The following is a 25444-nucleotide window of genomic DNA, read 5'->3' as shown; positions in this document are numbered from 1 at the left end:
CAGGATGACGTCCATTAGCAGCTTCCAAAATCCTCGTAAGACATCCGTAACACCCATGTAGAAGACTCAGGGTGTTTGGTATCACAGTGGAAGCAAGTATTTCTCATGCTTGCATTAAATACCATGTGTCCCCGAAAATAAGACCTAGCCGGACAGGTTCTTGGTGTCCTGAAAGCAAGAAAGTCCTAACAGACATTTGTCATTTTTTCTGCACCTTCCTTAAACTCTCTTTCTCTCACGCACACACACATACCCTCCCCCCCACGCATCTGAACTGACTTTCTTGTCTGGGGATTTCCCTACCTCATGGCTACGGAGGGGAGACAGAGAGCAACAACCCCATGGAAGCCACATGCTCCCTTTCTCAGCCTCCCTTGCAGCTAAGGGCTCAGACATGGGATCCAGGCTCAACCAATACAATGGAGTTTGACTCTTGCCACGACAAGGGACAGACAGTGACTGCAGAGATTCCATTTTGCCTGGGGTGGCAGCAGCACTGGAACTGTATCAGTTTCTAGAGGGAGCAGCTCAGTGTAGCGTCAGGCTTGGGGCGGGGGCGGGGCACCTGTCAGCACGCGTACCCAGCGGGGGGGCTCCCTGCTGAGAGTTTATGGATTGCTCCCATCACTGGAGTCCACATCTGTCTCTAGGGGCATTCCAGAAAATCTGTGAGCCATCAATTCATTCTTTTCCTGCTTTAATGGCCAGAGTTGTTTATACTGCTTGAAATTAAGAACTCTGTCTGATATAACAATCAAGCCAAATCTTTTTTGACCCAAAGATTCTGGCACCCTAAAATCCTCATCTCAATTTAATTTAAAAATAAATCCATGTTTCAATTACTGCACTAGGTGTTACAAAGCTAACTAAGATTGACACATAAATAGCCATAATCAACATGGTAAACATTTTAATGGAACCTCAGCTTTTGGAGTATAGATTCGGTGATTAATTCAGCCTGAGAAGGTTTTGGAAAGTTCCAGAATGGTAGTGAGCAGGGTAGAAGAACAAGTATAGGTAAGGACTGATGGTGTGAAATTGTCTGCCATGTGCAGAGGATGAAGGTGAGCTCAGAGGGCCTGGAGTGGAGCCAAGCAAAGGGTCACTGGAGGTGAAGCCGAGAACATGAGCGAAGGACCAGACTGTCTGAACCTCATTCTCTAGGCAAGCCGAAGCCACTGCCGTGGGCTCTGGAAGATGGGTTGAAAAGGCGGAAGGATAAAAGCAAGGAACCCCTTGGGTCTCATCAAGGGTTATGACCACAGGCAAGCCTATGGGACTGAGCAGGAAGAAAGAGACTTGAGAAACACCTAAATTAAGAGACGCCAAGTGCGGAGCTGCTGTCCTGCTGGGTGTGGAGAGCAAAGGAGGATTCCAAGATGGTTCTAGCTTGGAGGACTGGGTCAGGGGCAGTTTCCTAATCTAGGGACTTCAACAAGCAGCGTAGTTTGGTGTGGAGAAAGTGGCATGCCCAGACCCTTTTGTATCTTAAGGCTGTACTGACACATGCGCGTTTCTGTGCTGGGACCTGGCCTCCATCACTGCTCCAGACAAAGAAAGGATGGAGTTGTGTGGGCCTGGCCGCTGTCATTTGATCTCCCTGCCATTCGGGGCTGTTCGGCTTGCAGTGGGTAAGCCATGGCCTTTAAACGGCTTCATCATTGGGACGCTCCTAGGCTGGCGGTTAGGAAAACACAAGTCTGAAGAATTATAAATTATAAAGAAGGCTAAAAGCAAGCTGTTTAAATTCTCTCCACACTAACCTCTTTCTCAGCGCAGGGTATAGACGCGACCTAGAACCACTTTTCTCGTCCCCTGCCAGACCCACGCAGAACCTCTGGGAGGTCGCTGGGCCTCAGGACCAACATTAGCCCTCTCCCTGGCCCATCTGTTGACCTTCTCCACTGCATTCCCGACCCTGGTTTCTCTTGCCAAGTGCAATTCTGAGAGGTGACAGTGGTAAGCGTGGCTTCCCAATACATCCTGTTTGTGTAAACCTATAAGCCTCGAGAACATATTTGGCTCTGCCCCTGTGGCGTCTCGCCTCATTCTTGATAGCATTTTGCCTTTGTGGTGAATAGTAAAGTTCTTCCAGTTGGCTTTTTGTTAAGTGTGTGGGCCTGGGGTCTGATGACACCTTTAGACTTGGATTCTAAACAGGCGCCACCACTGTCCACTCGGCTACACTTGTGTTTTACCACCGAATGGCTTTCATTTCTCAAATTCTCAGCCAGCACTAAAAGCCAAGGCCATGCAGGGAGTACTGTCTGACAATGCCACTCATTTCTGGAAGCACAAAATATGATGGCAGCTTCAGAGATGTTTTCCGGAAACCAAATCCAGGGACCCACACCTAGGGAAACAGAAGGTGGGAAGTCCCTTATTCACCTTCGCTCCCTTCTTGAACAGTCATCTACAATTTAGATACATAATTATCCATCCATCCATCCATCCATCCATCCATAATATAGTCATGATTCTACTAGATCATGAGCCCTGTGAGGATACAATCAGGTTCTAATCCGTATCTAAATTCATACCAACTGGCACATAAATGTCACATGGTCAGGGTCAAGTAAAAGCTGGTTGAGTTGATCAATGATCTGTGGCGAGAGGACTCACAGCGAGAGGGAAGTGACCCTCTCAGCCAAGGGAAACTGCTCTGCCACGGGGCGCACCAGAGGCAGCCGGTCACTATTACCATGTGATACGAAAATTTCAAATGAATGGAATAACAAGACTCCTGGATAAGCGAGGTCGTCATCAAACCAACAGTGTCTCAGAGATTTTTTTTTTTTAAGTCAGAATCATGCTATATAAGCAATAAATCATGAGGGCTGAGCATGTGAATAAAAGTGAATATTGCCATAGATTCTGACAAAGTTAATCTGACACACGTAATGACGTGCTTAATCATTATTTCACAGCACTGTAATCAGACGTTAATAATCCACAGTCCACGTCACTGCCTGTGAGGCTTTACCTGCGTCAGCCAAATAACTGCTTGGCATTTTGTTCCCTTCTCAGTTATCAATTCTCCACACCTACATACCCATCAGTGGTGATGGGCTTCTCTGATGATATGAATGATGTAATCCTCCACGTACAGATATAGAAACCCTTGCCAAAGACAAGCAGGTAAGGCTGTCTGCACTCCCTCTACCACCTAACACACCAGAAGCAGAAGCAGACGGGTGCCCACGGCCCCAGCGACTCCCAACTCCAAGAGCTGCATCTCTGCCTGAAGGATTTTCTGAAACTAAGAAACTCAAGAAAGCCTCTAGAATCCAAAGGAGCACACTGTACTTGAAGGGAAATTAGCAACCCTACCAGAAGCTTCCATCAATCAGCGCAGGGAGGTGGGAATGAAGTCCTCGTCTCTTACCCCACAGGCCAAAGAGCAATAATGCTGAGGCTGTGTTGGACACTGACTCCCAGAGCTCCCCAGCGGGCTGCCACCTGTGAGGGACTTATGAACACACCCGTTGACAGGCTTCCTTCCCTCACCTCACTTCTCCAGTCTCCCACCAGGGCGTGGTGGACTCGCCTCCCAAATAAACCACTTGCACTGGACCCTAATCTCCTGGTCAGCTTCTGCAGGAACCCAAAGTAAGACACTGCCCGAGTGACGGGGCTGAAAGTCTGACGCATTCATTCCCTTCTACCTCTAAGAGCCGTCTCACTCTACACACATGACCAGTCATGTCCAGGTTCCCTGGGTACCAGCCAGTTGCTGGTAGCAGAACAGTTGTGATACAAGCCAGTGCTGCTCCCGAGGGAAGGTCGGTCACCATGTCATGGGCCCTAGGAATAAGAAAGAACATGTGATCATTAGAACGATGGAGAATGTTCCCTGGATTCCTCACAAGCTAGAAGGCAGTGGAGGGTGAGAGTCCACCTGGCTCAAGAAGAGAGAAGGAATGAGACAGAGTGTGGCCTGCGAGTCCCACTGCTCAGAAAAAGCTGTTCCAGATGACTGACCTGAAACACTGATGCGGACCAAGTGTCTCTAGGCCATAGGTCTCGGGTGGTTCTGATGTATGGACCAACTCCCAGCTCATTCTTCTCAGGAGAGACGCCAGGAAAGTCCAGAGACTTCCATTCTGCACTCAAGACAGAGTTAGGCACAAGCAGCCGAGACTAAGTCATGAGAGCACATTCATCTTCAAATGTAAAGGACTCACAGCTCCTCTTCTATTTTTATGGTGGGGAGATGCTTAAGAACATGAAGGCACAAATGAACTAAAAGGGGAAGGACTGTCCCTGTCAAATAACAGGCGGAGGAGGGGGAGGGCGTGCAGCCAAGATGGAGCACCTCTTTCACATCTTGCCAGCTCTACCTGTTGCAGCTCTGGGGAGGAATGGGAATGCAGAGATGCCATGCTTAGAGGTAGTTTATGCCATCCCTGCTACAGTGGGTGCAGTTTAGAGGGGTCACGGATCAAGACAGAGACAGAGTGTTAAATTCCAAACCAGAAACACAAATGTGCAGAGCACCCCTCGCTAGTGTCAGAAGAAATCTGAGCAGCGGTGGTGGCGTAGGAAAGTGAACCACACGGTTGGAGCTCAAGTCCAGTGCCACTGCATTGCGGGTAGGTCACCTGACATTTCTGGACCTTAGTTTAGCCATCTGTGAAACGGGTTGTACTATCCACCCTGCATATCTCATCGAGTCGGTACGAGGCCCATGTGGTTGTGCATGAGGAGACGTGGGGCGTGACGGTTAGGACCCACAGCCCAGGAGTCTGACTCTGTGGGCTGGAATTCTAGCTGCATACATGCTGGCAGGGCCCAATCCATTTGCCCTTGGTTTTCTCATCTGTAAAATGAGATTTAAACAGTAATTCTAAGTTGATTCCAATGACTAACTGAAACCATGCATGTAGAGAATTTAGCACTCTACTTGGTACTTACTCTGTGAGCTATTAAAAGCAATTGGTAAAATACAGAATATTATATGGATGTTTAGGGCATTGGAAATAAACGCTTTGCTTGCTGTAACAGACCTGAGCCCTTTGAGAGGGCTGAAGCCAGAGCACGAAAGGTTAATGATTTAGCAATGTCAACGTGGAATGCTTCTCTTTGCTCTGGATACAGTGGGCTTACCCTATTATTAAAACTTCTTTAGTGCATGCTGGGCTGCCACGAGGCCTAACATTTAGTTCCCGTTATTAGATTAAATATTTGCTTTGGATGGTATTTGAATTGCCAGATTCTAGATTTTTCTGGTTGGTAAGGTCTCCTTTGTATTTTGTAAAGAGGCTAAATTCGGTTTGTTGACTACGGAACAAATGACTACAGAACATTTTTTCAAAGTACTTATATTGAAACCATGGCTTACTAGAATACTGGGCCTAGTGGCACAGAATTCAAAGAATAAACGGAAGATTATTTGGTGAAAAAACCCTGAGTGGACAGGATAGGACCTGATTTTAGGTATTTTTCATGACCAAATCCTTCCGATTTGAACACTCAGGTCTAAGGAACTGGTACCATTCTCTTCTCCCCCTTCTTCATTCTGTAAATAAATGACTGAGTACATTTCTAATTTACAGAGTTTGTTAACAAACCTAAGTGTAATTTAATAGTAACATCAATATTAAGAATTATAAACTAAAAAAGTATGAAAATTATAAACGAAATACACAAACATGACCACACTAACTTTTGTTCAAGTGTGCTTACCTATGCTAAGCACACTTACCTATCCCCTCAGGCCAAGGTTTGAACACATGTGAAAATAAGGCAGATGCACTTTGGGGGGAGGGAACCAAGAGCAAAACAAAAACATACCTTAAGCAAAATCTTACACATCTCAAACGCATTAAGTTTTAAAACGTAGTAAGTTCATTAGTTTAAAAGTCTGGATGTCTGGTGTTTCTACCCCAAAACATGATTTTTGAGGGACTTCCATGTTTGTAATGCAATAACCACGTGACACTTTCCAAATTACTAACCTGAACACACCATGGGAGGGAAGGCCATATTCTCTCTTGTTCAGAACTATCTAGAGAATGAACTTGGCATTTGTAAGGTGAAGCTCTCTGAGGGGTGTGACAAACGGGTCAAGCCATGAAGCTTGCGGCCGTACAAAGATCACTGGCAGTCCAAGCGTGGGGTGAGAAAGGGGCAAGAGAATAAAGGCCTTCTTGTTAAGTGATGAGAAAGACACACTCACAGCATATCTGTGGGGACAGAGCCCCAAAGTGCAGTTTCCAGGCTCTCGGCCTCACATGGAAAGGTGCTGGCTTGTGTAGTAAATGGCCATCAACTGTGATTGGATGGCCATCAGCTGTGGCTAGTTGGCCGTCAGCTGTAACCAGTGAGCCATTGGCCACTAATATAACTGCCGTGGCTACGCTAGCAGGAAATGGGGGCTAGCAAGAAGATGGTGGCTGAGCCTGCAAGCGGAGCAGTGAGGGTTGCGGACAGTGTGGCTCCTGCCTCCAGTGAGACTACAGTAGTATGACTCCCCCACCTATGTCTCCGTGGGTGTTCCTTTTTGGCCTCACCATATCCTGTGTACTTATGTGGGGAGCGGGACCAGGCCGCCCTGCGCGACAATATCTCAAACAAATGAGATTTAAAAAATAGTTGAGCCTTAAATCTTCAAGGTGACCAGGAAATATCATGATTTACAAATAAACTCATTGGGTCATCGGCCCTGTTAGACCCCCAACTGGGAAGAGCAGGGAGTCCAGTCTGTACATTTAAATCCAGTAGCTCACTTTGCAGTGTGTGTTCACTACTCAGTATGTTATTAATACCAGTTTTCAGCAGGACATGTTGGTAAATTACACTCATCTAGGCACCATCCTGGTACAAAATAAGCATTTTTCCTATAGTAAGAAAACGGTGGACGGTGTGAAATTAGAAAAACAAATACCCTATCATTATGTTGTGACCAGGTTTAAGGCATGTGAATTTTACCTTCACTCGTAAAAGGTTAAAGCCTAGATGTTAAAAAGTAGTAAAGTATCAGAATCGCATTACCCTTCATTTCCCAAAACGGCAGATCACAAAAGTATCACTTATATAATTGCTGGTAGCTTATTCTTTTGCTTTCCTCTTTGTGCATCTTTGTAACAATTTTTTAAAAAATGGGAATATAATTGTTGCCATGTGAACAGCTGTAAGAAAGGATTAAAAGGTATGGAAACACGAAACATGAGTGGCAATCACCCGTTTCTAGCAGTAATACATACAGAACACCACTTCAGGACAAAAGAGGAAAAGAAGAAAAAAGGGAGAGAGGTTTATCACATTTGAAAATTTAAAAACTAAACCTCATTGCTCACCGGGAAAAACAGATTTCATATTTAAAGTTCGTTAGACCTAACTCCTAACTGGAAACACTACATCCCCAACTCTGGATTCAACAGGAGGGCGTTTGGGGAGGGGCGACGTTACGGGACAAGGGGGACAAGTTTTTACACTAGGGCGGGGGGTGGGGAGACAGAAAATAATTCCACCTAATCAACTCACCTCTACCAAACTATTTTTACATCCAAAACTTAGATGCAATAACCACCTGAGAGCCTCGTGTTGAGGTCAGCAGGTATCTGTCTGTGAAGGCATATTGGTTTTTAAGCTGACAGGACTCTGCAAATCAGGCTATTTTGTATTGCCAATTGTCAAAGACACTACTACATTCTATCCAACTATACACACCTGTATAGGCTCCTCCTGGTCTTTTTCAATGCTTAAAGGTTTAGGAACAAGATGATTTCCCTAATGGGATTAACCTGATGCTTTTCTTAAACATGTAACCTTGAGCCCACCCCACGAAATAATGCTTTGATTAGAGCAACACACATAATAAAGGTTATCCCAGTTTCTAAGATGTCATTCACAAAAGAGAACTACTTTTGAAATGGCTGTATTATGTAGAGAAGAAAAGCTTTCTGCTTCTAATTACGGATGATTTACTGATGAATGCACATCACAGACTGTCTGAGAGGAACTTCTGTGAGCATTCTCACGTGTGGCTTACAAGGTGAAGGAAGAGGGGAAAGGCCTTGGTGGTAACAATGGATGTTATATGGATTTTAATACTGTTGAAAGGAAATTCTCGTTTAGGCATTCAAGAAAAGTGTATTAAAATACATTTATTGAAGTTTGGGAGTGGGGAAACCCCAAAACCATAAAGAAGGTTAAAAAGCATAATCCTAACCAAAATCAATAATCAATATGAGGACATATACTGTACCAGTTATCCTTATAAATACAATTTACAGGAATTTTAAAATTTCTGAACATGCAGCTAATAACTTTGCATTGTGCTTTCTTGCAATTGAACAAAGTGACTCTTAAAAGGCAACCATTTGGAAATTGTCTCAGATACATGGGGAAATATGTCTCAGTTGAAATAATTCAGTGGACAATGGAAACATTAGGAAGAGCCTCCAATTTTTCTCATCTCATTGAACAGAAACAAGCGTTCTCATTTGGAAAACGTATTAGGCCTCGATTTATCTTCTAGCTACAAAAATGTAGGTCCATCTGGTAACAAGACCCTGAGGAACAAAAGGAAACATTCACTGTCTGAGTGTGCAGTGGGGTCATTTCTTCAGCTTCCCAAAGCCCATCCACTCGCCAGCTCCATGCTTCAAGCTCACAGTGGGCCCCTCTGAAGAGGCAATGGCAGGTTTTTTGCCAAGTGACCAGGATATAAACACCCTTTCATTGCACAGTGAGACATATGCTCTAATGAAAAGTGGTTCAGAATCAGCAAGTGAGTCTCTCTAGGAGACAGGAGAGCCCTTGTAAACAGCTGCTTCTTCAGAGCTCAGCTGGTCACTCTTTGTCCCCCACGGGTAATGGCGGCACACTGCTTTCAGGATCCCGAAACTGGGAACCGCTAGAAGATTGCTGGACTGTTCTAGAGAGCCCTAACTTCAGCTTGCAGTCAACGCTGAGGATGTTCCCTGCATTGTTCACGCACCTCTGCAAGGTGTGCTCTCAGCAGTGAGGGCAATTTCCCTGGGAGAAGATCCTATTTAAAGAACTCCTGTCCCAGCATAATACAAAAACTCACTGATAAAGATGTCAGAGACATGGGAAGTTCTCAGTTATGCTGACACAGCAGTGTCACAGCCCCCCTCCTCAGTCCCCCAAGGGGCGAGGGAGGAGAACGCTGACTGGGGAGGGAAGACCTATCCAGAGCGTCCATGCCGTGGTGGGGGTGGGAAGCCTGAGTCCCCTCCGAGGGGAGGCACACACCCTCGTGAGCCCCTAGTGAGGGGGACAGAGGGGCATCCACACGGGAGGGAGGGATAGGAAGCGAGCGCGCAGACCAATCTCTACGCACACAAGTTTTGATCTTAAGCACAGATATCAAATGCTTCCCTCAGCGTGTTTTAAAATGAGATACCTTTGAAATGAGGAATATTGAAGGGACACGTTAAAACTTATTTTTAAAATGTCTCAGACTAAAACCCAGCAAACCACTCTCAACAGATAAAATGTGTCAAAAGGACAGAATAATCACCTGAACCTTCCATTTACAGGTAGCCAGATTCACAGCCCTGGAAGTCACTTAAATTTAAAAATAGAAATGACAACATAAAATTTATAATGCTGATTTTTCTGATGATATCCCAAGATAGAAATGAAAAAATAATGTTTTGTGTCATTAAAAAAAAAAAAAAAGCCAACTCCTGAGTTGTGAGGTCTCCTTTTAAGGCTGTTACGGCAGGAAAAAGTCTGGCTTTCATAATTGTGTGGACCCATCAGTTGGTAATATTTCCGTGGTAAAATTCATAATGAGAAGAACATGGTAGCCACAAAATCAAATCTCTTCCACATTATCTTCCACTGAGGGCAGGAAGTTTGGTCATTTTTTTTCACTGATGTATCCCCAGTCTCCACAGCAAATACCTGTCACATAGTAGGGAGTCAGTACACATTAGTTGAATGTGTAAATCAATATAGGAAAAGGAGTGCATGGCATGTTTGTGAAATTACCAGTGGTGCGGACCTTGTTATAGAGGGACATAAATAGTCTTTGAAATTTGAGCCTGAAGACTTTTAAGGGAATAGGTCTGCCAACATCAAAGACATGACTGCCTGAAGTTTTGTGCCGTGAGAGGAGGAAAAGCACCGGCAAAGAGCCAGGTGAGTACCCGGTCACCCTCAAGGTGGGCCTGGAGCCAGCACGGGACGGTTGCACCTGGGGTTCTAATTCTGATGCTCCTACCACCTGGGCACGCTGGGAGGAGAAGAGCAGCTACGCTCAGCACGGTCTGGATGGCACGGGCCAAGTTCAGGCTGATGAGAACCGCTGCGCTGCACGGCAGTCTCAGGAGGACTTCCTCTCCCTGAGCCTTCCTCGTCAAGTGTAGGCAGTTGATAAGAACTAGGGTTCAACAATTAAGGTTTAAGACAGTCCAGCATTTAAGGTTCAAGACACACCAGGTTAAAGATCCAACATTCTGATCTGTATCTAAAAAGGCCACAGAAGTCTCACTAAAAAAATACCCTATCATCTAGTGTTGCATTAAATATTGGGACCAATTACACAGTAAGTGAAGACGGGAAGTATTCATGGAATTTTATAATATACTGGCAAAACCACAGATAAATTTCCATAAATGTATCTATAATTACTTAAAATGGTTACAGTATGCAGTATGTTACCACAACAACCGGAGGAAATAGGAATTCAACCAGCCTGTTCTTCCAGACCAACAAACACTGGGAAGGAAAAGCTATTTTCGTTGAATTGATCCCGACTTTCGTGGCTGCTTGTGGATAGCCTACTTGTCAAAGGTTACTTTCTAGTTGCTTTATGTTTCCTAACTAGCCTTTAATCCTGTTTTGGTAAGGACTTCAAACAATACTGGGCAGTGGGTGGGAAAGAGGTAAATTGAGTGAGTGACCAAAAGGATTCCATCACGAACACCTATGTACTGAGATACTTGTGGCTTGCTCTCAATCTGTGAGCTTAAAATCTGAAACATTATCTGTTTTATTGAATAACAATAAAATCCTTATGTGTTAAGAACATGCATAGATAAAAGTCTGCAAGCTTAAAAAATTGAAGAGCAGTAATTGCCATACTTTTCCAATAATAAAAACACATTTTGGTACAGTTTTCATATTTTAAAAACTCAAAGTAGCTTTATGAGTTCAAAAAACAATGCATTTTTCTCAATATATTAACATGTCCTTGTACTGCAAGCATATAGAATATAATTTACTTGGAGATTTAGCACTTGCTACTTTCAAAAATGATTTTTAAAAATATTTTCACTTTAATATTCTGAAAACAGCATAATTACATGATCAGTAATCAATTTTTAAAACCAACAATGAATAGTTTTGTTTGAAATATGTTACTTTGGCAATGTCATGTGGCTAATCTGAATTTATAACAAATTAGGGTTTAATTTATAGTTATTTTTTTTCTATGATACACCCAATGACTAAACAAACTGGTTCCACTGAAGAAAAAGTGAAACAAGATTTTGTGCTGATACGGTGTATCACTGAGAGCCCAGGAGGAAACAAATAAATTCAGAAGTTCAAATGGAGACACTGAAAAGAAGGGACAACCAACCCACAGAGGCGCTGGCAGGGTCAGAGGGATCCCCATTGGCTGAGAACCCGGAGACAACCTCCCATCCTCAGGAGGAAGATACAGAGAGGACCCTGTGTTACTGGAGTGAGATGGAGAGGAGGAGGGGCCCTGGGCAGGAGCTCCAGGCCTGAAAAGGGAGCCCCTCGAGATTTCTCAGGATCACTGCTTTCCACCTGCTGCACTGAAGCAGGGAGAGAGCGAGAAGAAGTACCCCAACATCTCTCTCCTGCCTCTCTCTGATCCCCTCCTGGTGCCTTCCATTGGCCCAAACCAGAAGCTGGCGGGAAGGAATCCAGGGGCAAGAAGATGGGTGAGGACAGCAGAGAATGGCCCCTGGGTGGCAGTGTGAGCACAGGGAGCTCAACCCCCAACCGTTGGTCCCTGAGGCCTAACGCAGGGTGGCAAGACCAAGCATGTGCCTCTGACCGAATTTCTAACACATCTACCGGAAAATATCACTTGGGGGTTTTTCCCCGCTTAGAAATTTTTTTTTTTTTTTTTTTTTTTTTTTTACCAAAAGGCTTTTCTCTTCTGTGGTTTTTCCCCTTCAAGTTCTACTTAAATTCTTCCTTTCATTCACTTGGTCGCACAACGCCCCTCCAGTTAGCAGACGTTTCTCAGAGACCCCATCCTGAGAGTGCCCTGAACTGTGGGAAGCCTTTCAACAATTGTCACTGAATGCCAGATCCAGGGGGTTTCCCTACAATCCCTCTTCAAGTTGGTGATAACTTTCACCAAATGTTAATCCCACCACCCACAGAGGACGGCGCCACGCACCATATCTTTGATAAATGTCAAATGCCCTTCAAGTACAGAGCGGAAATATCTGTTTCAATCTCCTGCAATCTATTAAGTTGATATGTGCGTGTGATTTTTGCATATCTTCTGATTATAAGGCAAATGCAAACAAATACAGAGAATAATTAAAGCTACCACATAAGAAGTTAAGTAGTGCCACTACTGAGAGGCCTTCTTAGCAGAACTGGAAGAGTGTTAATGAAGGTTCTCTGGGCTGGTATGCATCTCAGACTCCTGCTGAGCGAAGTCCTGAGTACCTGTGATTCATCCTGCAGTGACCACAGGCCCTAAAACAGCGTCTTGCCCACTGCAGGCCCTCCATAGATGTTTGCTGAATTGGCCAAACCATGCTTTGCCACCCAAACGCACACAGATAATTACTTCTTGGAAAAATTCCAACTTGTGCTTGATGTTACCTGTGTGGTTTTTCTCTCAAGAGCAGCTCTGTAGGATCACATGATGTTATGGTTTTTTTCTTTGACCTGAATGTCATCTACGTGAATAACAGCTTCATACAAACGTTTCTACCAGCGCATACCACAGCCGATTCAAGGCATCATTTTCAAAACACTGCCAGCATCTCTCAATTTAGAAGATGAACAGTCTCTGCTTCTGAACAGAGGCTAAGGAAATGCATAGTTTGGTATTAACGTAAGAGCTCAAGATATTCCGAATATATTCTTTCTTTCATTTTTTTGAGGTCAATGTTTTTTTTAAGAATTAAAATGTTTACCACAACATTTTGTGGAAGGCCTTCACTCAAAAGTATAACCCTTCATTTTCCTGTGTTTAATAAAAGTTTCTAATTACAAAGTTAATTTTGTAATGTACTTTTTAAACTCGAACAGTAAAAATGTTGCACTTAAATGAATCTGAGTAGGGAGAAAAAAAAAAAAAACCACACCCAGGAACACCAAGATTTTAGTGAAAGTTAAAATATTATTGCATACTTTGCACAATTTAGAATCATTCCCACATGTTACAGTCTAGATTCAAACATTAATTTGAGATGAATTGGACCCTTGAAATCCTAAATTTAACACTCTTCAGAGAAAAATAGCCTTTCTCTTCTGCTTTATGGACAAATGAATTAAATCCTAGGCAATGGAATTGTCTGGGACTTTGAACCAAGACTAAAAGAGATGAAATACTGTTTGATGTGTACAAACATTACAGAATCCAATTGATTTAATAAAAAGATGGGTTGGTTTCATATCCTGGAACAAAATATTCCCCTTTTCCCGAAAATGTTCTCTCATTCCAACAATAGAGGATGTTGGTTTTTTCCAGGGTGTGGGGTATGGGGTGGGTAGGGTTGCCATGAATATAACAGCTACCTTCACTTTTCAAAATGCACTGTAGTTGGAAATTCAGGATGCAGTGAGGGGGGGATAAATAACCTTCGCCTTTATCAAAACATAAGTCTGCATTGGAAACAGCAGGTAAAGGATATAACAACAACAGTATAAATTCATTATTTGCAATCTTGCAGTTCCCTACATCTCGGTAACACAGTGCTTTCAAAGCTTCAGACAGATGGTTTTATTATACTTTACCAATATTTCATCACCTGAAAAGCCTTAGAAAGTTAAACAAGTCTTTTAAATTTCAGAGATGACCTAGTACAATCCTTTTATCTTTCAGATGTTCTCAAATTTTCATTTGTTTTCATTAATCGATGAATACTGAGGAATTTTAGGTACCTCACCACAAAAACTAAAGTTTCCACCTTTTTAGAAACCTAAAAAATGAACGGAAAGAAATCAATTCCAACAAAATGCCAAAATTTTTTTCTTTTCATATTTTGTTTTACAAAGTAAGGAAATCTTTAGAATAGAATACTACAATTACTTAACTATTTATACTTACAAAATGTATTTCGACTTCAAAGCTCTACCTTAAGTATAATAATGTCCATGTCAGTAGTGCCTGATTTCATGTTCCCCCGACCCCCACATTCTTTCTGGGTGCCCCTTTGAGTGGGATTAAAGCAGACAGGAGTTGCTTCGGCCTGCCCAGCATCCCTTCTCTAATTTTCCTTTAGAGAACTCCCCTAGTTTGGACCCTGGACTAACACCTGACTCCTTTCCAGAGGAAGACGCCTGAATCTAAGCTTACTTAGCTTCCTCAGTCCATTCTCCATGTTCAGAGAGGGGCAAGTGCCTCTGTAAGAACCACCCTGAGATTTTTGCTGCAAATATTGAAGAAAAAGTGCTCTTTTCTTGCTAGTAGGAGTAAGACGGTAGTAGCCACTAAGGGGCTATCCTATGGAAAAACCTGTCTGAAAATGGAGCCAAAACCTGTCTGAAAATGGAGCCCAAACCAGAAAACATCCTGATAACCTTGACTGATGGGTCCAGCCATACTTTAACTGGCAAGACCTACCCATAGCCTTTTTGCATCAGCCAAATAAAGTCCTTTATAAGGCAGTCTGAATTGGTTTTTCACCTACAGCTAAAAGAACCCCGAGTCTAACAACATGACAACACTAAGAATAAACACGGCTGCCTTTAAGGTTTCTAATGGATTTCCCCCCTCATATACACAATCTCATTTAATCCTCACAATTCAGGAAAGCACATATATATTAACATTAAATTAACACATTGGTTTTTGAACACATACTATGTGGAAGAAGGATAAAGAATGCGGGGGCTGATCAATCTGAACTACAGTGGCCAGGGAAGTCTCGGTTACGTGGGAGAACAGCGGAGGTTACATAGCTCGGGGCACTCACTAGACACCCCCGAAATGAAAGCATACACAGCATACAGCAGAGCCGGGAGGCAAGCCTTGCAATGAGCCCTGGATGATAAATGAGGAGGCTCTTGGAAGAGGCCAGGTCAGAGACGGTGAAGCTCAAACAGGCAGCGGCGCTCTAAGATTGGCTCAAACAATAGCACACAGAGATAGAGTCAAGTTAGATGTGGGAGCCCCCTAGGTGGCTGCAGCTGTTGCCACTGAGAAAGACAAAGAAGGAAGGGGCAGAGTTTGGGAGGCAAGGAAGGAGACGAAGTATAGGCCAGTTAAACATGCCTGCAGGCTGGATCTATAAGCAAAAAGGTCCAGAAGGCCGTGAGAATCACAGGTCTGGGCTGCAGAGAGGCTGAGACTGGAAATACAAGATGAAGAATCACTGGCATACAGATGGCAGTCCAGGCTTGGGCATTGCCCTCCACAGCCTCCCCAGGAAGAGAAGAGGAAGGAGCCGGAGACCATTTCCTTCTGGGTAATTAATCTCAGGCCTGCTGGGGAGCTCCAAGAAAACAGGCTTCTCCCCAGACAGGGCAGCACTCAGGGAATATCTGCGAAGTGAGCGACTGTCGAGCCAGGGCACCCAGAGCATGCTGTTGGTCCCACACAGGTGTTTCTCCAGGTACCCTCCACGTTAGAGCTGCCAGTCTTGGCTGCTACACTGGGTGCAGGGTCATTATTCGGCTTTCACCTGTTAAATTCGTTCATGCTCTCACATTAGGTGCAATCACAGCTGGCAATGCTTTCTGGGGATGTCTCAGAAAGATGAGTTGAAAAATATTTTTGTGTCATTTTAATTTAGGGTAAAATTCCTACCAGTCACCCCAGCTCCTTTCTCCTGCCTTAACCCAGTGACCACAGCAGGCCTCCGAAGAAAGGCAGGGTCCGAGATGGGGGTCCCCCCAGATAATTCTTTAAGCAGCCATCAAAGTCTCAAAGAAACAAAGGGGTTTGAGAAAAGGAAAGGCTGGCTGTTGGCGATTCCGAGGCAGGTTTCCTGGCTGGGGGGGAGGGGGAGGAGGGGGGTACCTAGGGGGCGGCAGACCTCGCCAGAGGCACGCCAGGAGGCAGAAAGGAGCTGCAGTCACTCCGCACCCCACTTCTCTCCAGATCCCCGGCGGCGCCTGGCAGCCGCCGGCCGCACGTCTGCCCCGGCCGAGCACGCGGGCTCAAGGTCGCCCGGCCGGCGTGACCAGAGCTCCAGGTGCCGGGCGGTGGGCAGCACCCGGACCCCCGTCCGCTTGGGCGCTGGCACTTTTGCTTTGGACTTGACTGAGAGGTCCACTCACGCCTGCCTCCGCCTGGGTAACCGCCCGGCTCCGGCTCCAAGGACTCCGCCTGCGCGCACCCAGGCTGGACGCGCCCCTCCTCCTCCCATCCCCGCAGCTCCTCTCTCCTCCCGCTGCGCAAAGCTGTGGTCTTACTTTCTGTACGTGTGTGTGTCAAGCTCTAAGTCGATGCCAGAAAAGAACATTCATTTGGGGTCAAACTTACCCTTGGGAAATCGCCCACTATCACAAGATTTGGTGTCTACACGCACGGCAATAAGGTGCAGGTACAGGTGGATAAAACACGCTATAAAGGTGCACAGTAAATAAAAAGTAAGCACGCAAAGTACACATCTTTAGCGCAAAAGAGAGAACCCGGCATCCGGTAAACGCGCCAGCTAGCGTCCCCGGTGCCCCTGTGACTGCCCGGCACACGGACAGGAAGGGGCACGAAGGCAGCCCCAGCTGCTTCTGCTCAGCGCGTCACCCCCGCGCCCGGCCCGCCGCCTGGCACTTCGGCCGCGGCCAGTGGTCGAGCCTGAAGGCGTGAACCACCGAATAAATGAATGCACGCGCGACCCGACTCCGCGGGCCGCAGCGCGGGCGCCTCCAAGGCGGACGAGGCCGCCCGACCCGGCTCCACGCTCGCGGCCACCGGCCTCCGGGAGTCGCCCAGCCGGCCGCGGGCCGCGGCACGTGCACCTCCCCCGCGGCCACGGGCACGCCCCGCCCCGCCCCGCCCCGCCCCGCCGCGCACGCACGCGCCCCGCCGCCGGCCGCGGCTCAGCCCGCAAGCCCACGCTCACCCGCGCGCCCGCTGCCCCTCGCGCAAGCGCCCGCTGGGGGGCGCTCGCCTCCCACCCCGCGCGCCCACAGGCGGGCGCCTCGTCCCCCACGGCGATTCTCCTCCCACCCCCGGGCGCGCGCGCCCCCTACCTGAGGGCCGAGGAGGGCGCACGGGGCTGAACACGACCGTGGGAGAAGGCGGTGGAAGAGAGCGAGCGGCCGCGGAGGTCGGTTCGGGCGCGGGCGCGCGCGCGCGCTCCCGGCTCTCGCTTCCTCAGTCGACTCCCGGCCAGAGCCCAACCCTGCTGCCGCGCGCCGCCCGCCTGGCCGCGCCTAATAACAACGGCGCCCGGGGTCAGGTGGCCGCGCGCGGACAGCGCCGCCATTGGCCGGGCGGGGAGCGCGGCGCGCCACGATTGGCTGGGGGGCGGAGCCTCGGCCGGGGCGGGGGCGGGGCTGTGGAGGGAGGCGGGCAGGAGGCGGCGGGGGCGGGGCCAGGCCGCGGTCCGCGCCTTTGTGCCCAGCGCGCGCTCTCCGTCCGCTCCGGCTGCATCAATAATTCAGAGCGGCAGCGGCGGCGCCAGCGGCCGGTGCGGGCAGGAGGCGGCGGAAGCAGCGGGGACCGAGCGGCAGCGGCTATGCATCCAAGTGCGGCTGGGCAGCCGCGGCACCCCTGAGGCCCGGGCGGGGCTCCGGGAGCATCGCGCGGGGGGCACGCTTGCCCGGGAGTGCGAGGAAGAGCAGTGGGGTCCAGAGCGGCGTTGGCGGAGCTGCGCACGGAGCTGAGGAGGGGGCTTCGGAGCGGGGCTGGGGCGGGGGGGCGGCTGGCGCAGGCAGCCCCCGGGGTGGGGGGCGGGGTGGGCGCCGGCGCCGCGATGCTGGGCGTCGTGGAGCTGCTGCTGCTCGGGGCGGCGTGGCTGGCGGGCCCGGCCCGCGGGCAGAACGAGACGGAGCCCATCGTGCTGGAGGGCAAGTGCCTGGTGGTGTGCGACTCCAACCCCACGTCCGATCCCACGGGCACGGCTCTGGGCATCTCTGTGCGCTCCGGCAGCGCCAAGGTGGCTTTCTCCGCCATCAGGAGCACTAACCACGAGCCGTCCGAGATGAGTAATCGCACCATGATCATCTACTTCGACCAGGTGAGCGCTCCGTGCAGATTGGATGGGGGGGGGACCGGGGGCAGGTAGACGCCGGGTCCTCTCAAGGTCTCTGCGGAGGCGCGGGGCCAGAGTGCGGGGCTGACTCCTGCCTCCTCCCCTTCGCTCCCGTCTTGTAGGTACTAGTGAACGTCGGGAACAACTTCGACTCAGAACGCAGCACTTTCATCGCCCCGCGCAAAGGGATCTACAGTTTTAACTTCCACGTGGTAAAAGTCTACAACAGACAGACCATCCAGGTCAGCTGCCGCTTCGGGGCCAGGCCACGGCCCGGTCGGCGGCCACTCGCCGCGGGAGTGAGCGGCCGTACGGGGATGGGAGGTAGAAGGGGCAGCTGCATGTGCCCGGGGCTGCTGCTTGCAAGGACGAGTGGCAGGGCCCCACGATTCTGTGGCTCGGGCTGTCCCTTGCTTCCCCTGTCGCCAGCTCTCGGAACCTAGCCCCCTCCCCAAACGCAGTTTCCCTTCTCCGCCTTCTGGACCCCTCCGGAGAGGCTGTCCCGCTTTCCTATGGGACCCCAGGGACTTCCCGTAGAGGTTGCTGTTAGCATGACAGACAGTTCTCGCTTCGGGATATTTCCCTGATCCCCGGCTTCAGCACCACGGACAGTGTCCCCGACCCCTAGTCCCCGCTCCCAAGCGCGTGAGACGCCTGTGTACACAGCTTGCCTTCAGCACGGCGCTCAGGTGGCCCCCCGGCGTCCCTTTGCAGGCGTCCCTTTGCAGACCGACTCTGGGTTTTTGAACTCGCAGCGCCGAGCCCGAGCTGGTGAAGGGTGAAGAAGGGAGGGGGCGTAGTGCCACTCCCTCCTGCTCCAGCCTTGTTCCAACCGCACGCGGCGGCTCCCCAGGTTCCCAAAGGTGTCTAGGCTTCCTTTGCGCTGAGACAGCAGGCGGAACTCGCGACTGGGGAGAGGGCGCCAGGCCTTTGGCTGCCAGGCCACCGCAAGGGCCAAACCGGGCGGTGGCTGGAGCGGCTGGAGCTGGACGGGAATTGAGCCGAGGTTTGGGGCTGAAGCACAGAGTGCAGCTCTGCATGAGATTTCTCATCAGCCGAAAGCCTTGTCCGGCTTCTCCACTGTGTCCAGCCAGCTGGGACCAAGAGGAGCCAGGGTTTTTGTTTTCCCAGAAGCTCCAAGAGTGGAGTTGCTTTAGTTTCAATTTGAGCCTTGGGGGAGGTGGCGGAGAGGCCTAAGGTCTCGGGGTGTTTGAGCCATCTACTGATTTATTAAACTGGATAAAAGCGTAATTGGGATTCGCTGGGCGCTCAAGGAATGAAAGTGACTCCCGTTTGGGGGGTAGACCTTTCCTCTTATCCAGATGGGCCTTATCCAATGGGGGTCTTTCACCTCCATTGCACCCTCAGCAGTAATCTGCAAAGCCCCTTTTCATCCCGCTCCCCACACCCCCGTGCTTCCAGGCCTTTACAGCCTTTAGCCAAGGTTCGCGTCTCCATTCCCGCCTAGGTTGCGACTCTGAAGCGGGCCTTTCTGTCTCTCAGGTGAGTCTCATGTTAAACGGGTGGCCGGTGATTTCAGCCTTCGCTGGTGACCAGGACGTGACCCGGGAGGCCGCCAGCAATGGAGTCCTAATCCAGATGGAGAAAGGCGACCGTGCATACCTCAAGCTGGAGCGGGGGAACTTGATGGGCGGCTGGAAGTACTCGACCTTCTCTGGATTCCTTGTGTTTCCCCTCTGACTGGCTCAGCGCCGAATGGAGGCAGGGAGAGGGCGAAGGCAGGAGGGGGAATTAGAAAGAGGCTGAAATGTAGAGGAGGAGAAAGCGGCACGACTTGAAACTTCCCACATGTTCCCCAGCTGTATCCCGTGAAAGGTGTGCGCGGGCGGTCGGACAATTTGTCCGTTTACTCATTAAGAGAAGTAAATTCCACTTAGCTCTGCGCACTCCCATTTCCAAAAATAAACTCACCTCCCCCATTTCAGTTGCAGTAATGAAGACTGTCTTGCCATTGTTTCTTCCCCCACGTTCATGTTCCCTACGATTTATAGAAAAGAAACTTTGTATTTCACTGTATAATGTGAAATATCTTCCTCCGCGGTCCCCTGCTGAAATCTAATATGCCCCTCCCCCTTTTTAGTTGAGGGGGTAAGATTTTTTGTGTGTGTGGATGGGGGAGGTAGTTTTAATTTGGCAAGTGTTGCTCTTCTTAAAACACCGCTCGAGAGTTAATTAGCTGAAGATACTTTGTTTCCTCGGCTGCTTGCTAGCAGAGAACGGACTCACCTTAGTGGTGACTGGTTTAAACACATATATATAAATATATATCATTTGTACACGAAGAACTCTTCCCAGTGGAAACTGGCTGTATTTCCGTATTTCTATGTCCTATTCGGAGTGATCGTGAAATCTCAGGCTGCTTGATGTTCTCATGCTTGTCGATGCCCTCGTGTTCTGTGGCTCCACGAACCACCAGGAGGTTCTTCCGGGCGACTCCTCGTCCTCTGTAACATACGTGTGAATAGCCAAGATTTAATTTTGCTTTAATCCAATAAAGTTGAAGTGGGAATTTTATTTTTCTGAAACAGCTTTCTAAACTCCCCAGCTGCAAGGTTTGGGGGCGGGGTGGGGAAGGGCGAGTTTCGGAGTGTGGGCGACTGGTTAGCGTGCGAGCCCCGCCGCGAGGCCGGGGCGCAGGGCTGGCGGGCGCCCCTTCCTGCGCCAGGCCTGGGGCCAGCCCCGCACTCGCCTGCGTTCCCTGCTCTGGCGCAAACGCAGGGAATTTGGCCGAAATCTTGCGAGGCCAGGCGGGCTGCCGGCCTGGAAGCGCAGGTGGGGTTTTTCGAAGTCCACGTGCATCAGGAATGATCCCAACCAGAGGAGCTGGCTCCGGCCTGCCCCGGAGGAGCGCTCCCCACGCCTCTGCCCCCGGGTTTCTCCCGCCGTTCGCTGTCCAGTTGCCGAAGCAGCGTGTTTGTGACCACCGCGCTGCGTCCCGGCTCCGCTCGCCGTACCGCCCGGGCGCCCAGCACCTGTGATTGCGCTCATCGCAGGACTTCTAATCGAGAGGCTCGTCCAGGAGGTTTGATTGTATCGGAACACAATGTGAAAACAAAATTGAAATAAACGACTTCGTTTTAAGCCTGGACTTCTGACCCAGTCGCTTCGGCAGAGGAGAGGTAGGGCGCTGCCCAGCGGGTGGGTGGCCAGGGCCTCGGGCAGGAGCCCCCGCCCGGATAGGCCCCCCTCTGGCTCAGGTCCGTTTTAGAGGCTCTTTCCTGGCCCGAGATTCAGGGACGAATTTAATTAGTTCCTGGGCGTAGGGGGGGGGGGGGAGAAGGGAGGAATATAATAGCATAATAAGCAACGTATCGCGAGTTATTCCTGCGGCTCCTCTGATTGAGAGATTCCGGAGCAAGCGGCCTTCGTAGAAACTCGGGCTCTGGTCTTCCTCCGCACGCCACGCGGCCGCCGCGTCTCCAGTGGGCGCGCCCCGCCCCGCAGAGGCCCCGGATCCCGACCAGGAGCGGTGGGGCTTTCCGGAATGAGCAGTGGACCCAAGTGCTTTGTCTCTTCCTGCCTCGCCGTCCCCCCACTAGTCAGTCCCCAGGGAAGCGGGGTGGGGGCGTGGGAGGGGTGTGTGGTGGTGGCGGCGAGGTGGATTAGGATCCCCAAACGACTTTAAAAAAAAACTTTTTAAAAAGGGACACTTTTAAAACTATTTTCTCCGCATTCTTCGGTTGGGAGGAAGAGGTAGGGAGAGCTGGAGCCTCAGCAGGGATGTGCTTAGCTCGACCCAACCGCTCTGACCGCGCGGAGCCAGCCCGCCAGCCCTGGAGACTGGGGCCCCGGTGCTCTCCGAGGAGGGAGAGCCGCCGCCACCCGAGGAAGCCGCGGCTGATGCACTCGGAGGCTCACTGGGCTACAGGTGGGTGGCGTGGTCACCCCTCCCCCTGAGAGGGGACCACCGGCGTGGCTGTCCAGGCTGTGGGACGGCCAGGCTGTGCAGCTGTGGGACTTTGCAAGTGCCCTCTCTGTCCTCAGCTTGCCCATGTGTACAAAGACAGAGAGCTAAACATCTCCAAGAGTCCTTCCTTCCTGCTCTGAGGTCCCAGCGGTCCCCTGTTCCCTGACCAGGGGCCCCCAATTCTTCTGCCTGTGTTAGTGAGTCCTGGCTGCAACCCGCGCTGCCCAGACTCCTGGACGCCAGGCCAGACGCTGGACTGGAGGCCAAGGGGGGACCCTGAGCATCCAGACTCTCAAGCTTACTTTGAATCCCTGCTCTGAGGCCTGGAAGGTGAACACAGAGGGGAGCACATGGGCCCCAAGCGGGAGGGAGAGAGGAAATATGCTCTGATTCTGTTGTGGCCCCAGCTGGCCCCTTCCCAAACATCTGACCTTGGCATTGGAGACCCTTCTCAATCTGGTTACGGCCACTTCTTCCACATGCTGATCCCTTTCCTCACCATTTGTGAACCCATCTCCCTCTACTGTCTTCATACCTCTGCACCTACTGTCTCTTTGCTTCAAGTTGAAGTACCCTTTCTGTCCTCTCCTTTGCAAAATCCTAATCTTTCTGGGGATCTAAGCAGTTCAACTAAAAGGCTGCCTCGTCTGGGAAGCAGTCCTATCTATTCAGCACAGGTACTGTTTCAGAGGCTGCCGCCTCCCCAGCTCCCACACACACAGGCCTTGTTTGGCTCTGGTCAGGAAGGGAGACACGTGGGGTGGGGCCTGTGTCCAGCTCTGCAGTGGGTCCCATGGGGCAGTGGCGGCCCACACTTGCAGCAAGTGCTCAGGAATGCTAAGTAGGCATTCCTGTCCCAGAAACCTCTGGGGAAATGTGGGATTCTCCACCCCCAAACTTCCCTCACCCTCAGGCCTGACTGAGCCTTTCATTAGCCTTGGTGGGGCTGTGGACAGCCCTCCCCAGGGACCTGGAGTTTGGTGGCCTCTCTGGGGCCTGACCCTTGGCAGTTAGGCCACCTCCCTCAGGTGAAGCAAAGATGGCAGTGATTTTTTTCCCCTGCCAGAGGCAGGTGAGTTAGCCCTCATCTGAAAATTGTGCTCCAGCTGGGAGGGAATCAGACACTCCAACTTGTGTGTTGGAGATTGAGAGGGAGAGAGAAAAAAGGGCCAGTGGCTCCCTAGCACCGCCCCCCCCCCCCACACACACACACCACCACCACCACCACCACCACCACCACCAGAGGCTGGGGGGAGGGGCGCACTCTAAACCTACACCTCACAGTGGCTTCCTTGAATGCTCAGAACCCTCTAGGCCCTTCTAGCCTGGGGCCCTCTGGGGCCCTGCGTCCTGCTTCCATCTCAAACCGGACTAGAATAAAGCCTGTAGGGTTTCCAGAACCCCCCACCCCCCATTCAGCCTCCCCGCAGTCTCAAAGGCTCCTCCCTGCTTAGGTCACTTTGGTTACTTCCTCATCTGCCTCCGTAGAAAATGTCACCACCTCCTCCGGGAAGCCTTCCTCACTGCAGACAGAGTGGTGACCCCTACCTGGTTGGTCCCCCACCACACTGCCTCCTCTCCCCAGTTCTCGGAGGGCAGAGCCTGTGTTAGGGGTCTTATGGGGGTGGGAGTTGCGGGGGGAGTCAGCGACGTTCGCAGGACCCAAGGAGCCCAGACCCGACTTCCAGGCCCCGGTTTTCCCGGCTGCGCCTTGCGCTTCTGGGCATCACCCGGCCAGAGCTTGGATCCTTGGCGAGGAGCCGGGTCGCTGTCGTCTGTGCTGTCTGCCCAGCAGCGTCGGCCCGGTGCCCGCCCCCTAATTCGTGGGCTCCCGCGCCCGCAGCGTCTTCGGCGGTTTGAGCTGGGAGCGCGCTCTCCGAGCTGCGCTGGAGCGCTAATGCTGACAGCCCGGGAGGACCGGCTATAATTATCCAGACGGAGAGGGAGCCTCACCCCACTCAATTGTTGCCTTAGTGGGGTAGTGATGGGGGACAGTGCGGGGCGGAGCGAAGTGGCAGGACGTTCCGCGAGTGCTGGGCGGGGGCCTGGGGCCCCCGCGGCCCCAAAGGAGGGTTGAAGGACCAGAAGGTGCGGACGCGTGCCCTCCACTCCGCCTCTGGCCTGATGTGCCACTTGAGGACACTGTCTCCCCCGGCCTGACCTTATTTTCAATTCCCAAATGCACGGGTGGGCTATTGAGGTGTAGGGTTTCCTCCAGGTGGCCTTACTTTTCAGAGAATAGAGTCAGTGAGTCTAAGACTTCCGGTCTCCCCATTCAGCCGCTCACCTGCCAGCACATGCTGGCCCTGGCCTTGTCACCCCTACTGGCTTTCAAACAAAAGAGCGAAAACTTTCACCTATTCTAGGCGAGGGCAGCGGTGCCCTCCAACTGGAAAGTCAAGCCAGGAGGCAAAGCAAGGTTTACCTGCCTTTGGGCCAATTAACCGGGGAGCAGAGATTCCCCAGGGGCGATTTCCCAGGTCTCCTGGGATCTTGGCACAAGGTTCCTCATCGAAGACACACACACTCTCTCAGAGCCTCAGTTTGCTCATATCTCAAATGGGGACAACAATGCCTTCACGACAGGGTGGATGTGAAGACTATGAGGAGAGGTATAGAAAACACTCAGCATTACCTGACATATTGTAGGTGCTGAATAAATGGTAGCAACAATAAGGAACAATGGACACCTGGGGCATTGCACTATCACAGAAGCAGGACACAAGGGGACATGGGACAGACACGGGAAAACTGAAAGCAGAGAGGGGGAGGGGCACAGAGTAAGTGAATGGTGGAGTTAGGGAAAGGATCCCGTGGTCTTCCTGCACACTCATCTCCTCTCCCCCATGAGTCAGTCGGGAGGACAGGAGATTTCACCCTGTATCTCTTGGCTCCATTTCTGTTGCTCGTCTATTTCTGTGAACCACTATAGATGAATATTCTGTCAGCATGTCTGCATGCTGCCCCACCCCTGTTAAGGCACAATCTCCATTTGCACATCTGTGTCCCTTTGGAGAGTGACCCCCTCCAAGGTAGGAACTGCGTCCTGCTCATCTTGCATGGCCAAGGGTCTCCCATGGTGCCTGGCACAGAACAGGTGTGATGCGATTGTGTCCTGGTGAAACCCAACTGTGCCTGGCATGATTACAGGACATGGACCCAGCCAGTGAAACTG

General features: G+C 50.4%; 2 protein-coding genes across 8 annotated transcripts in view; one reads left to right on the top strand and one right to left on the bottom strand.

Moving 5' to 3' along the window:
• LOC308489605 (uncharacterized protein C16orf78) overlaps positions 1-17499 on the bottom strand; it is a 71099-nt gene extending 53600 nt beyond the window's left edge. For 3 of the 6 annotated variants that reach the window (XM_081030946.1, XM_081030949.1, XM_081030945.1), the window contains exon 1: positions 17338-17499. The gene's annotated coding sequence lies outside the window, so the exon portion shown is untranslated. The remainder of the gene's footprint in view (positions 1-17337) is intronic. The other 3 variants (XM_081030944.1, XM_081030948.1, XM_081030947.1) reach the window with 2 other exon arrangements.
• A 553-nt stretch (positions 17500-18052) lies between these two features.
• Positions 18053-21443, top strand: CBLN1 (cerebellin 1 precursor). Of its 2 annotated transcripts, XR_013992158.1 has the most exons (4): positions 18053-18326; positions 18464-18583; positions 19845-20974; positions 21040-21441. XR_013992158.1 is itself a non-coding variant. In XM_081031829.1 (3 exons), exons 1-3 carry the CDS (start codon positions 18063-18065, stop codon positions 20040-20042), a joined length of 582 nt encoding a protein of 193 aa, XP_080887955.1. In that variant the 5' UTR covers positions 18053-18062; the 3' UTR covers positions 20043-21443. The 2 variants fall into 2 exon arrangements, 1 of the variants encoding a protein (XP_080887955.1); XM_081031829.1 differs by having other exon boundaries at positions 19845-21443.
• Positions 21444-25444: the final 4001 nt, after the last annotated feature.

Source organism: Rhinolophus hipposideros, assembly GCF_964194185.1.
Source record: "Rhinolophus hipposideros genome assembly, chromosome: 21".
In the NCBI taxonomy this organism is placed as follows: domain Eukaryota; kingdom Metazoa; phylum Chordata; class Mammalia; order Chiroptera; family Rhinolophidae; genus Rhinolophus; species Rhinolophus hipposideros.
This window is presented reverse-complemented; position numbering and strand designations above follow the sequence as displayed.

Excerpts from the sequence above, each read along its gene's own strand:
- CBLN1 (XM_081031829.1), top strand. The coding sequence starts at position 18,063 with ATGCTGGGCGTCGTGGAGCTGCTGCTGCTCGGGGCGGCGTGGCTGGCG. Across the intron at positions 18,327-18,463 it reads TGATCATCTACTTCGACCAG|GTACTAGTGAACGTCGGGAA; the intron begins GTGAGCGCTCCG and ends CCCGTCTTGTAG. Across the intron at positions 18,584-19,844 it reads ACAACAGACAGACCATCCAG|GTGAGTCTCATGTTAAACGG; the intron begins GTCAGCTGCCGC and ends TCTGTCTCTCAG.